General features: G+C 47.1%; 1 protein-coding gene across 1 annotated transcript; it reads left to right on the forward strand.

Annotated features, from left to right (window-relative positions):
- The first annotated feature begins 265 nt into the window (after positions 1-265).
- Positions 266-14,286, forward strand: LOC144490216 (galectin-2-like). Its single transcript, XM_078208012.1, has 4 exons — positions 266-374; positions 4,106-4,182; positions 6,161-6,332; positions 10,258-14,286. The coding sequence occupies exons 1-4, from the start codon at positions 369-371 to the stop codon at positions 10,402-10,404; spliced, it is 402 nt and encodes a 133-aa protein (XP_078064138.1). The 5' UTR covers positions 266-368; the 3' UTR covers positions 10,405-14,286.
- Positions 14,287-14,577: the final 291 nt, after the last annotated feature.

A 14,577-nucleotide genomic window follows, 5' to 3' on the forward strand; every position in this document is an offset into this window, starting at 1 on the left:
ACAAATAAACTTTACTCTTAGCCCGGCGAGCTAACAATATTCCCACAACCGACTCTACAGATCAGTTGGGCCATCGCCACAGTGGTGTTTGTGGGATCTTGCTGTGCACACATTGGCTGCCGCATCACAGCAGCGACTGCACCTCAGAAGGGCTTCGTTGGCCGTGAGCGGCTGCTATCTAAATGCAAATCTTGCTTCCCATTGTCACGAATCATTGCGTGAACTCAAAACTACTGCAACTTCCGATCAATGATTAACAGCAGTTCAGTTCCTCCAAGCTGGTATATAAACGCTCCCCTCTGCCACTGCCCCACAGGAGTGGCACGACTACACCCACTGGTCCTCTATCCCACCACCAAGTTGCAAAGATGTCGGTGAGTACATAGAAGAGGTTGCCGTTTTATCTTTGTCGTTAGTGAGAGGTGAAGGGTCTAAGGCACTTCCGCAGGGTGAAGAGGTGAAAGAGAGGACCCAGTTAGAATCATAGAATCCCTACCGTACAGAAGGAGGTCATTCGGCCCATCGAATCTGCACCGACCACGATCCCACCCAGGCCCTATCCCTGTAACCCCACGTATTTACCCTACTAATCCCCCTGACACTAAGGGGCAATTTAGCACGGCCAATCCAACTAACCCACACACCTTTGGACTGTGGGAGGAAACCGGAGCGCCCGGAGGAAACCCATGCAGACATGGGGAGAACGCGCAGACTCCACACAGACAGTGACCCAAGGCCAGAATTGAGCCCGGGTCCCTGGCACCGTGAGGCAGCAGTGCTAACCACTGTGCCACTCTCCTAAATGATTAAAAAGGGAAGGTAGCTTGAGAGCTTATTTCACGTCCCAAACAAAATGGCATCGAGCGACAAATAATTAAATCGCCGCCTCGTCTGCATAATACGGAAGTAGTTTGTAAAAAAAGTTAATTGGTGCCCTTGGGGATTCGAAATTGATGCGAGTCTCACTCAATCACAAAAGCTAGATCTTTACAGGAATGTGAACCTCCCGTGGTCAGCGGAGATTTCCGTTGTCGCACTCTCGCTCGCTCCAATTCCGTAGTAGGCAAGGTGATAGAGTTCCGGTCTATATCTGCAACCTCTTGTTCCAGACTCTCTCCACAGAGACAAATAATGAAGTCTTAACAGCAAAAATGAAATCACATTTACATTGAAACTTCCTCCCTGGATCTACCCTGTACACTGACTCAAGGCACGGCGGCACAGTGGTTAGCACTGCTGCCTCACAGCGCCAGGGACCCGGGTTCAATTCCGGCCTCGGGTCACTGTCTGTGTGGAGTCTGCACGTTCTCCCTGTGTCTGCGTGGGTTTCCTCCGGGTGCTCCGGTTTCCTCCCACACTCCAAAGATGTGCGGTTTGGGTTGATTGGCCATGCTAAATTGCCCCTTAGTGTCGCGGGATGCGTAGGTTGGAGGGATTAGCGGGGTAAATATGTGGGGTTTTGGAGATAGGGCCTGGGTGGGATTGTGGTCGGTGCAGACTCGATGGGCTGAATGGCCTCCTTCTGCATTGCAGAAATTCTATGATTCAAGCAGGGTTGACAAGAATGTTTTCACCCAGAAGGTGAACTCACTGCTTGAAAGCAGGATAGAGTAATTCGCTGCTAGTATAAACACAATGGGTCAAATGGCCTCCAATTCCATCAATACATCTACAGTGGATGCTTTGTCATAGTGACTGATCATAAACCACTGCTGGGACTGTTTAAAGAAGACAAGGCCCCATTGCCCCCTCATTGCCTCTGCCCGGATACAGAGTTGGGCCTTGTTACTGGTGGCTTATGAGTACCTCCCAGAGCACTGCCCGGGACCCGGATAGCTAACGCTGATGCACTGGGTCATCTGCCATTGCCCAGAAATCTGGCTTCACCGTCAGCTGTGGAAGAGGTCATGATGACCCTCAATTCTTTGGAGACCTTGCCGGTATCTGTGAGTCAAATCAAAGCCTGCCTAAATTTAAAAAAAACTCATATCATATGGGGGAGGCGATGGCCCAGTGGTATTATCACTAGACTATTAATCCAGAAACTCAGTTCATGTTCTGGGGACCCGGGTTCGAATCCCACCACGGTGGATGGGTGGAAATTGAATTCAATAAAAATATCTGGAATTAAGGATCTACTGAGGACCATGACACCATTGTTGGAAAAACCCATCTGTTTCACTAATGTCCCTTTAGAGAAGAAAATCTGCCATCCTTACCCGGTCTGGCCTACATGTGACTCCAGAGCCACAGCAATGTGTGGTTGACTCTCAACTGCCCCCTGAAATGGCCGAGTGAGACACTCCGTTCAAGGGCAACTAGGGATGGGCAATAAATGCTGGCCCAGCCAGCGATGCCCATGCCCCACGAATGAATGAATTCAGAGATAAGGGGGGGACAGGCAAGAAAGTGGAGTTGAGGCCACAATAAGATCAGCCATGATCTTATTGAATGGTGGAGCAGGCTAGAGGGGCAGATTGGCCTTCTGCTCCTCTTATTTCTCATGTTTGATCTTTCCTCCGACTTTTTACAACTCAGGCCCTACCCTTCACCTAGATTTGTGAAATTATAAACCACCTATCGATAATCGATCTGGGAAGGATCAGTTCCAAGATCCCTATCCCTTTGTTCGCTCGGGAGATCTGACATTTTGCAGGTAGATGCCGGCAAGGTGAAACGTTTCAATTATATGGAGATGACTGAGTCAGTTTTATGTTGCCTCGGATTACACCATCTATCTCGAGGGAGGTCCATTTGCCAACTTGGCAACAAACGACGGTTAACAAATCATTGCGTAAGCGGCAATGTGTAACAACAGGAACCAGCAGTTAATGAAATTGTTGTGATAAAACCTTTTTGGAAAGGAAGGGTCCTTTATCAGAAGGAGAATACAGATAAGGACACTTAAGCGATAACAGAGGGACAGCTGTGACTAGATCATGGAGACAGTAATGATCTAAAAGCCCCTATTTCATTGCACAACGCATGGATTAATCTAAGTTTATAGCACTAAAGGAGGCCATTTGACCCATTATGTTTGTACTATCAGTAAAAGATATCCATGCTGATTTCACATTCCAGCTTTTGATCTGTAGTCTCGTGGTGCACGCCCTAATATCTTTATTTTAAGTATCACTGGGATGTTACCCTATCCCGCTTTCAATCAGTGAGTTTACCTTCATCACCTTCTGGGTGAAAACATTCTTGTCAACCCTCCTTGAAACCTTAGAACGATAGAACTCCGACAGTGCAGAAAGGAGGCCATTCAGCCCATTGAGTCTGCACCCACTCTCTGAAAGAGCATCCTACTCAGGGCCCACGCCCCTGGGGCGGCATGGTGGGCACAGTGGTTAGCACTGCTGCCTCACAGCACCAGGGACCCGGGTTCGATTCTGGCCTCGGGTCACTGTCTGTGCGGAGTCTGCACGTTCTACCCTTGTCTGCGTGGGTTTCCTCCGGGTGGTCCGGTTTCCTCCCACAGTCCGAAAGATGTGCTGGTTAGGTACATTGGCCGTGCTAAATTCTCCCTCAGTGTACCCGAACAGGCGCCGGAGTGTGGCGACTGGGGGATTTTCACAGTAACTTCATTGCAGTGTTAATGTAAGCCTTACTTGTGACACTAATAAATAAGCTTAAACTTCAAAAAAAAATCCCCATTACCCTGTGCATCCTGTGCATGGCCAATCCAGCTAACCCGCACGTCTTTGGAATGTGGAAAAAAACCAGAGCACCCGGAGGAAACTCACACGGACACGGGGAGAATGTGCAAACTCCACACAGACAGTGACCCAAGGCCAGAATCGAACCCGGGTCCCTGGCGCTGTGAGGCAGCAGTGCTAACCACTGTGCCACCATGCCGCCCTTTCAATAAGGTCGCCTCTCGTTCTTCAAAACCCCATTGGGTATTGGGCCCAATCTTTCCTCTTAAAGACAACCCCTTCAGCCCAGAAACGTGGGGATCTGTCTGTCCGTGTTTTCGTGGAGTTGGGAAAATTCTTGCGCAAATCCAAACCCGTTGGGAAGCGGAAATCGGAGGGGATTTGTTCGGTGAATGAAGGGAAAGACATTTAATGTTAACGTGGCTTCTCTCCCCACACTGAAACAGTTTGAATTGCGTAACATCGCTCTGAAGAGTGGAGAGACTCTGAAGATTAAGGGGAAGATTCCAGATGATGCCAACAGGTGAGACTGCATTTTCTTTCCAATCCTCACCCCTGTTTCCTGACTAAATGAGGAGAATTCTACTTGCAAAGAGGCAGAAGATAAATGTACAAAGTGTGCATGTAGTTCACAAACATGCTGCACATCGACATGGTCAATGGAATCCATACATACAACGGAAATTTACTGCAAATTTGATTTGATTTGATTTATTATTGTCACGTGTATTGGTATACATCCGAAAGAGACTTGCTGATCCTGTTCCACTCACTGTGTGAAAACATTTGATTTGATTCATTGTCACATGTATTGGGATACAGTGAAAAGTATTGTTTCTTGCGCGCCATACACTCAAAGCATACCATTCATAGAGTGCATGGCACGGTGGTTCGCACTGCTGCCTCACAGCACCAGGGACCCGGGTTCGATTCCCAGCTTGGCAGACTATCTGTGTGGAGTTTGTACATTCTCCCCGTGTCTGCGTGGGTTTCCTCCCACAGTCCGAAAGACGTGCTGGTTAGGGTGCATTGGCCGTGCTAAATTCTCCCTCAATGTACCCGAACAGGCGCCGGAGTGTGGCGACTAGGGGATTTTCACAGCAACTTCATTGCAGTGTTAATGTAAGCCTACTTGTGACAGTAATAAATTAACTAAAACTTTAAAATACAGTGAAAAGTATTGTTTCCTGCACACTATACAGACAAAACATACTGTTCATAGAGTACGTAGGGGAGAAGGAAAGGAGAGGGTGCAGAATATAGTGATACAACCATAGCTAGGATGTAGAGACAGATCAAATTAATATATGGACGTCCATTCAAAAGTCTAATGGCAGCAGGGAAAAAGCTGTCCTTGAGTCAGTTGGTACATGACCTCAGAGTTTTGTAACTTTTTCCTGGTGGAAGAGAGTATGTCTGGGGCGTGTGGGGTCCTTGATTATGCTGGCTGCTTTTCCAAGGCAGCGGGAAGTGTAGATGGAGTCAATGGACTGGGGGTTGGTTTGCGTGAAGGGTCTAAGTCCCATTTCATTTTGGCCTGCACTTCTGATGCCTGTACTGAGGGAGTGCTGCACTGTAAGAGATGCTAACTGTTGCATATGTTATATCTTTCGGAGCTATGCAGAGATGACACTGTTCCTAAGTATTCAGTAACTTTATTGAGAGTTTTGTACAATGTTTTAAAATGTCTACTCCATGCGTCAATTCTCAGCTTCTAGTAACTTCTCTGCATCTTTTCACTTTTCTGTGAGCCAACACCCAGTCAAGCACAGTGAGCATAGATCAGTTACCAGACTCACATAATCAAACACAGAACAACTGAACACCACAGCAAATTTCAGATGGGCTGCTAAACTGAGGGACTGTCTGTGCATTCAGGCGGACTTAAACTATGGCCAGCACAGTGGTTAGCACTACTGTCTCACAGCACCAGGGACCCAGGTTCGATTCCAGCCTTAGGTGACTGTCTGTGTGGAGTTTGCACGTTCTCCCCGTGTCTGCGTGGGTTTCCTCCGGGTGCTTTGGTTTCCTCCCACACTCCAGAGATGTACAGGTGAGGTGGATTGGCCATGCTAAATTGCCCTTTAGTGTCCAAAGATGTGCAGGTTAGGTGGATTGGCCATGCTAAATTGCCCTTTAGTGTCCAAAGATGTGCAGGTTAGGTAGATTGGCCATACGTGGGGTTACAGGGATAGGATCAGGGTGGGATGCTCTGTTGGAGATTTGGTGCAGACTCAATCGGCTGAATGGCTTTCTTCTGCACTATAGGGATTCTATGCTATCCAAGAGGAGTAAAATTTTCCCAGCGTCCTGGCCAACATTCACCCCTCAGTCAACATCACAGGATATCTGGTTCCTCCCCCAGTTGCTGTTATTATTGTTCCCTGATTCTTCTGGTGAATGAGCCACACACATGTAGCAACACCCAGCACCTTTCCAGATAGACTGCGACCAATGGCGCAAAGTGGTTGATTCCTCCTCTGCCTTCCTTCTGGCCATAGGTTTGCGGTGAACCTGGGGAGTGACAAAGACCACATCGGCCTTCACTTCAACCCCCGCTTCGATGATGATGCTGACGGAACCGTGATTGTCTGCAACTCCATGTGTGAGGACTGCTGGGACAGTGAGCAGAGAGAATGCGAGTTCCCCTTCAACAAGGGGGAGGAAGTCAAGGTAAGGGGAGAACTTAGAATCCCTACAGTGCAGAAGGAGACCATTTGGCCCATCGAGTTTGCACCGGCTCTCTGATAGAGTATCTTACCCAGGCCCACCGCCTGCCCTATCTCCGCAACCCCATGCACTTACCTCACTAGTCCCCCTAACCTACACAACTTGGGACACTAAGGGGCAATTTACCATGGCCAATTCACCCAACCTTTTTTAAAATTCATTCGTGGGACATGGGTGTTGGTGACTTGCCAGCATTTATTGCCCAACCATAGTGCCCAAATTGAGGGTCAACCACATTGCTGTGATTCTGGAGTCATATGTAGGCCAGGCCAGGTAAGGATGGCAGATTTCATTCCCTAAAGAACATTAGTGAACCAGATGAGTTTTTACAACAATCGACAATGGTTTCACGGTCATCAGTAGATTCTTAATGCCTGATATTTTTTTATTGAATTCAAATTCCACCATCTGCCGTGTCGGGATTCGAACCCGGGTCCCCAGAACATTCGCCAAGTTTCTGGACTAATCATCTAGTGAGGTAATTTACCATGGCCAACCCACCTCACCTACACACCTTTGGAGTGCTGGAGGAAACAGGAGCCCCCGGAGGAAACCCACTCAGACACGGGGAGAATGTGCAAACTCCACACCAACAGTGACCCAAGGCTGGAATTGAACCTCGGACCCTGGCACTGTGAGGCAGCAGTGTTAAACACTGTGCCACCGATTGTGTGCTTGGACAGCACACTGTGAGGTAATCTAACTTCCCTTTCACTTGAGGGAAAGGATAAAACTCCAATGCATCAAAGACCAACTCTAGCATCACGGCTTCAAGATATAGAACCATCCAAAACAAAATGGTCAGTGTTTGTTAATAAGGATGAAATGCATTCTCCTGTATTAACATGTACACTTTCTATCACAGGAATTCTATCTCCCTGCCTCTTTCATTTGTTGAAGAAACAAAGTTATTTGTTTGCACTACAGCAAACAGTCTACAGAGTCTAGTTAAACAGCACACTGCAGCAAACAGTCTACAGAGTCTATTCGAACAGCGCACTGCAGCAAACAGTCTACAGAGTCTATTTAAACAATACACAACAGCAAACAGTCTGCAGAGTCTAATTAAACAGCACACTGCAGCAAACAGTCTACAGAGTCTAGTTAAACAGCACACTGCAGCAAACAGTCTACAGAGTCTAGTTAAACAGCACACTACAGCAAACAGTCTACAGAGTCTATTTAAACAGCACACTGCAGCAAACAGTCTACAGAGTCTAATTAAACAGCACACTACAGCAAACAGTCTACAGAGTCTATTTAAACAGCACACTACAGCAAACAGTCTACAGAGTCTATTCGAACAGCGCACTGCAGCAAACAGTCTACAGAGTCTATTTAAACAGCACACTACAGCAAACAGTCTACAGAGCCTATTTAAACAATACACAACAGCAAACAGTCTACAGAGTCTATTTAAACAGAGCACTACAGCAAACAGTCTACAGAGTCTATTTAAACAACACACTGCAGCAAACAGTCTACAGAGCCTATTTAAACAATACACAACAGCAAACAGTCTACAGAGTCTATTTAAACAGCACACTGCAGCAAACAGTCTACAGAGTCTAGTTAAACAGCACATTGCAGCAAACAGTCTACAGAGTCTATTTAAACAGCACATTGCAGCAAACAGTCTACAGAGTCTATTTAAACAATACACAACAGCAAACAGTCTACAGAGTCTATTTAAACAATACACCACAGCAAACAGTCTACAGAGTCTATTTAAACAATACACAACAGCAAACAGTCTACAGAGTCTATTTAAACAGAGCACTACAGCAAACAGTCTACAGAGTCTATTTAAACAATACACAACAGCAAACAGTCTACAGAGTCTATTTAAACAGAGCACTACAGCAAACAGTCTACAGAGTCTATTTAAACAACACACTGCAGCAAACAGTCTACAGAGCCTAATTAAACAATACACAACAGCAAACAGTCTACAGAGTCTATTTAAACAGCACACAACAGCAAACAGTCTACAGAGTCTATTTAAACAGCACACTGCAGCAAACAGTCTACAGAGTCTATTTAAACAGCACACTACAGCAAACAGTCTAGAGTCTATTTAAACAGCACACTACAGCAAACAGTCTACAGAGTCTATTTAAACAGCACATTGCAGCAAACAGTCTACAGAGTCTATTTAAACAGCACACTACAGCAAACAGTCTACAGAGTCTATTTAAACAGCACACTACAGCAAACAGTCTACAGAGTCTAGTTAAACAGCACATTGCAGCAAACAGTCTACAGAGTCTATTTAAACAGCACATTGCAGCAAACAGTCTACAGAGTCTATTTAAACAGCACACTACAGCAAAAAGTCTACAGAGTCTATTTAAACAGCGCACTGCAGCAAACAGTCTACAGAGTCTATTTAAACAGCACACTACAGCAAAAAGTCTACAGAGTCTATTTAAACAGCGCACTGCAGCAAACAGTCTACAGAATCTATTTAAACAGCACACTACAGCAAACAGTCTACAGAATCTATTTAAACAGCACACTGCAGCAAACAGTCTACAGAATCTATTTAAACAGCACACTGCAGCAAACAGTCTACAGAATCTATTTAAACAGCACACTACAGCAAACAGTCTACAGAATCTATTTAAACAGCACACTCCAGCAAACAGTCTACAGAATCTATTTAAACAGCGCACTGCAGCAAACAGTATACAAAGTATTCTTAATCAGAGTCTCTACAAACTAAAGCAAACGGAACTCATGACCCAAACTGCAGTAACATCCCCTGACAAAAGCAGGGTGAATTCTGCAACAGAATGCAGTGAGTGAAGGATAGTTATATTGTAAAATTCTGTGAGTAAGATCAACACTGGTCACTTACAGGGGCGGGGTCTCCAGCGACAAGAGAGGGGGAGAATGACCTAACCATCACCATTGCTGACTTGTCCACTCTCCCCATGTCCCTGACCGTGACTGGTGCTCTACATTCACACACACCTATTGCTAATGCCAATCATTCAATTATGTGCCCAGGATACCAGATTAAATCCCTTGAGTGTAAGATAACACAAAATTAGAGGGGGCGACCCTATCATGATCTGAGAGGGAGGGGCAGAGGGGAGGGCAGAGGTGGGGGAGATGGGCCAGACACAGCTAAGAGCCCGGTCAACCTCAGCTCAGGAAAAAGGACATGTCAGATGTGCTGTTTTGCAAGCTAGGAAAACAATTTGTTTGCCTGACATGCAAGTCTTCGCCAATTAGGTCCAAGAATCTTATTTCATAGAATCATAGAATCCTTACAGTGCAGAAGGAGGCCATTCGGCCCATCGAGTCTGCACCGACCACAACCCCACCCAGGCTCTATCCCCCTAACCCCGTGTATTTACCCTAGCTAATCCCCCTGACAAACAATTGAGCATGGCTAATCCACCTAACCTGCACATCTTTGGAATGTGGGGGGAAACCGGAGGAGACCCATGCAGGAAGAAGGTTGCAGATTCCGCACAGATGGTGACCCAAGGGCCGGGAATCGAACCCGGGTCTCTGGCGCTGTGAGGCAGTAGTGCCACCATGCCGCCCTATCTGTCTTCCAATTGGTGTGGCAAGGCGGGTTGTCAGGTACCAGAGTATATGCTAGGTAGGGGTTGTAGGGGGAGTGCCACAGTGAAACTTCCAGGAGTATGGCCAATCAGAATTGGCAACCATATTTCCCAGGCCCGCTGAGGGAGAGAGAGAGAAAGCTCTCAAAATGTTTCGCCACTCAGGCAGCCAAGTCAATTCACCCTAAGGGCTCACCGCAGACTGTTTGGTGCATTCACAGCATTAGGATCCAGGCCAAGCCTGACTTTTCTGGCTCCCTATCACTCCTTTCTTTTCTTTATCCCCACAGTTCTACATCACTCTCAAGGGAGACAGCTTTGAAATCAAGCTGCCAAACGATCACGTAATGGTGTTCCCCAACAGATTATCCCTGGATAAAGTCAGCTACATGTCTGTGCATGGGGACTTCAAAATGGTCTCCTTCAAGTTAAGTTAAAATGGCCGCCACGTCAACCCCACCAAAGGAAAATTTGCGGCGGGCTGGAGATCTGAGGGAAAACGTAGAAAATGCTGGAAGCTTGCAACAGGTCTCTCAACTATCGGAACGGGAATGGGACCTTCCATCCAACCGTAGGGGCGATCCAATGCTTAAACACTTTCATTTCTGAAATTTGGGATTTAAATCTGGTCTTGATTTATCAGATGGAGGTCATAGAAGAAATCATAGAAACCCTACAGTGCAGAAAGAGGCCATTTGGCCCATCGAGTCTGCACCGACCACAATCCCACCCAGGCCCTACCCCCATATCCCTACACATTTACCCGCTAATCCCTCTAACCTACGCATCTCAGGACACTAAGGGGCAATTTTAGCATGGCCAATCAACCTAACCCGCACATCTTTGGACTGTGGGAGGAAACCAGAGCACCCGGAGGAAACCCATGCAGACATGAGGAGCACGTGCAAACTCCACACAGACAGTGACCCAAGCCGGGAATTGAACCCAGGTCCCTGGAGCTGTGAAGCAGCAGTGCTAACCACTGTGCTACCGTGCCGCTCAATCTTCCTGCCAGTCTTCCTACCATGCCAGTCCTATCTTCCTGCTGACTCTAAAGGTAAAATCATAGAATCCCCACAGTACAGAAGGAGGCCATTCGGCCCATCGAGTCTGCACCGGCCACAATCCCAGCCAGGCCCTATAACCCCACCCTGCTAATCTCCTGACACTCGGGTCAATTTAGCATGGTCAATCAACCTAACCCACACATCTTTGGACTGTGGGAGGAAACCCACGCAGACACGGGGAAAATGTACAAACTCCACACAGACAGTGGCCCGAGGCCGGAATTGAACCTGGGACCCTGGCGCTGTGAGGCAGCGGTTCTAACCACTGTGCCACCGTGCCACCCACTTTGCAATATGTGTAAAATTGGTTTGAATGCTCTTAGTTCAGTTCTTGTGCATCTGTAAGCGTAAAATGGCCTCTATTAAGACAGGCCTCAGGATGGTCTGTGAATGGAACACTGGAAGAGACACAACATGGCAACAGGTTGAGTGGATAGAATGCAAAAGGATAAGCCAGTAAAAATTGACAATGAAAGGTACCAGTAAAACTTGTCCAAACTGACCTTGTATACCTTAAAATGAAACTCCAGTATGAGTGGTGCTGAGGGGACTGTGGCAAAGTGGTATTGTCTCTGGACTAATAATCCGGAGGCCCAGGCTAACGCTCCAGGGTATGGGTTCGAATCCCACCATGGTAGCGGGGGGAATTTGAAGTCAACTCATAAAAATCTGCAATCGAAATGAAATCTGGAATTAAAACACAGCGCCAGGGACCCGGGTTCGATTCCCGACTTGGGTCACCGTCTGTGCGGAGTCTGCACATTCTCCCCTGTGTCTGTGTGGGTTTCCTCCGGGTGCTCCGGTTTCCTCCCACAGTCTGAAAGACGTGCTGGTTAGGTGCATCGGCCATGCTAAATTCTCCCTCAGTGTACCCGAACAGGCGCCAGAGTGTGGCGACTAGGGGATTTTCACAGCAACTTCATCATATGATAGGAGCAGAATTAGACCATTCGGCCCATCGAGTCTGCTCCGCCATTCAATCATGGCTGATAAGTTTCTCATCCCCATTCTCCTGCCTTCTCCCCTTGACCCCCTTATTGATCAAGAATCTATCTATCTCTGTCTTAAAGACACTCAATGACCTGGCCTCCACAGCCTTCTGCGGCCAAGAGTTCCACAGATTCGCCACCCTCTGGCTGAAGAAATTCCTCCTCATCTCAGTTTTAAAGGAGCGTCCCTTCACTTTGAGGTTGTGCCCTCGAGTTCTAGTCTGTCCCACGAGTGGAAACATCCTCTCCACATCCACCCTATCTAAGGCCTCTCAAAATTCTGTAAGTTTCAATTAGATCTCGCCTCACCCTTCTCAACTCCATCGAGTACAGACCCAGAGTCCTCAACCGCTGCCTATATGACAAACCCTGGGATCATTCTTGTGAACCTCCTCTGGAACCCCTCCAAGACCAGAACCTCCTTCCTTAGGTATGAGGCGGTGTTAATGCAAGCCTACCTGTGGCACCAATAAATAAACTTTAATTTTAAAAATTCATTTGTGGGACATGGGCGTCGCTGGCTGGGCCAGCATTTATTGCCCATCCCTAGTTGCCTGAGGACAGTTGAGAGTCAACCACACATTGCTGTGGCTCTGGAGTTACATGTAGGTCAGACCGGGTAAGGACAGCAGATTTCCTTCCCTAAAGGGACATTAGTGAACCAGATGGGTTTTTCCAACAATCGACAATGGTTTCATGGTCATCAGTAGATTCTTAATTCCAGATATTTTTTACTGAATTCAAATTCCACCAGCTGCCGGGGCGGGATTCGAACCCGGGTCCCCAGAACATTCGTTGAGTTTCTGGATTAATAGTCTAGTGATAATACCACTAGGCCATCGCCCTCCCACTAATTCCAGTAATGGAATTTGCCCTTTAGGGAAGGAAATCTGCCTTCCTTACCCAGTCTGGCCTACGCGTGACTCCAAAACGCGCAGCAATGTGGTTGACTCCAAGCTGCCCTCCGTAAACGCCACTCTAATCAAGGGCAATAAGAGGTGGGTAACAAACGTCGGCCTTGTCAGCGACGCCCCCTCGTCCCGTGAAAGAGTAAAGAAATAAAGTTGAGCTGGGATCAGAAAATGTTGAACTGGTTTTTCCTTCTGGTAGTGTCCAGCTGTTGTTCGCCTGACTGCGGAGGAAGCCAAAATGGAAGCTGTTCCTTTTATTCAGCAGGTTTGCATTCAGGTAAAAGAGACCACCTGAAGGAGGAACCTAAACAGAAAATGCTGGAAAGTCTCAGCAGGTCTGACAGCATCTGTGGAGAGAGAATAGAACCAATGTTTATAAGTCCATAAGATATAGGAGAAGAATTAGGCCATTTGGCCCATCGGGTCTGCTCCGCCATTCGATCATGGCTGATATGCTCCTCATCCCCATTTTCCCGCCTTCTCCCCATAATCCTTCAACCCATTACCAATTAAAAATCTGTCTAACTCCTCCTTAAATTTACTCACTGTCCCAGCACCCACCGCACTTTGGGGCAGCGAATTCCACAGATTCACAACCCTTTGGGAGAAATAGTTTCTCCTCAACTCTGTTTTAAATTTGCTATCCCCTTATCCTAAGACTCTCTCGTCCCAGAATGCCCCACAAGAGGAAGCATCCGCTCCACGTCTACTTTATCCACACCTTTTATCATCTTGTATACCTCAATTTGATCTCCCCTCATTCTCCTAAATTCCAGAGAGTGTCGGCCTAAACTGTTCAATCTCTCTTCATACGACAAACCCCTGGGGTCGGACTTTACAACCTCACTTGGGCGAGGCTCGTAAAATCCCGCCCGCGGCCAACGGAGAATTCCGTCCGGCGAGCCTCGCCCGCCCCGACTCCGGTGATAAAATTCCAGCCCTCATCTCTGGAATCAATCCAGTGAACCTCCTCTGAACTGCCTCCAATGCCACCACAGCTTTCCTCAAATAAGGGGACCAAACAAGTTCAGAGCAAGATGACTAAGGGTCACCCAGACTTGAAACATTGGCTCTATTCTCTCTCCACAGAGGCTGTTAGACCTGCTGAGGCTTTCCAGCGTTTTCTGTTTTTGTTTCAGATTCCAACATCCGCAATATTTTGCTTTTATCAGACAAGATTTATACTGCTTTTACCCGCCTGAAGAAGGCCTGTGTCTGTTCCGATCAAGGAGGGTGTCGACTTAAAACATCAACCCACCTTTCTCTTCTGAGCAACCCTGTGTATTCTTCCGATGGTAGAAACAGCATCTCCTGTAAGCCATTGGCCAATAAAGTCTTTTTTGTGAGTCTGACCAGTTCTCCGACTGAAATATGAGGTTTGTAATTTTACTATGCTGTATGTCATTGTAATAAGTCCTCAGAGAGAGAAGTCCTTTCACCAAAATCCTTTTATTTACAAGTCTGACAACAGCATACAGAGCGCTTTCAGTTAGGAGTCTTCATAGAGCCATAGAACCATAGAACATTACAGCACAGAAACAGGCCTTTTGGCCCTTCTTGTCTGTGCCGAACCATTTTTCTGCCTAGTCCCACTGACCTGCACTTGGACCATATCCCTCCACACCCCTCTCATCCATGAACCC

The sequence above is a fragment of the Mustelus asterias genome, unplaced genomic scaffold (genome assembly GCF_964213995.1).
Source record: "Mustelus asterias unplaced genomic scaffold, sMusAst1.hap1.1 HAP1_SCAFFOLD_3025, whole genome shotgun sequence".
In the NCBI taxonomy this organism is placed as follows: domain Eukaryota; kingdom Metazoa; phylum Chordata; class Chondrichthyes; order Carcharhiniformes; family Triakidae; genus Mustelus; species Mustelus asterias.

Coding starts and splice junctions, on each gene's coding strand:
- LOC144490216 (XM_078208012.1), top strand. Junction 4,183..6,160: donor ATTCCAGATGATGCCAACAG/GTGAGACTGCAT, acceptor TTCTGGCCATAG/GTTTGCGGTGAACCTGGGGA. Junction 6,333..10,257: donor ACAAGGGGGAGGAAGTCAAG/GTAAGGGGAGAA, acceptor TTATCCCCACAG/TTCTACATCACTCTCAAGGG.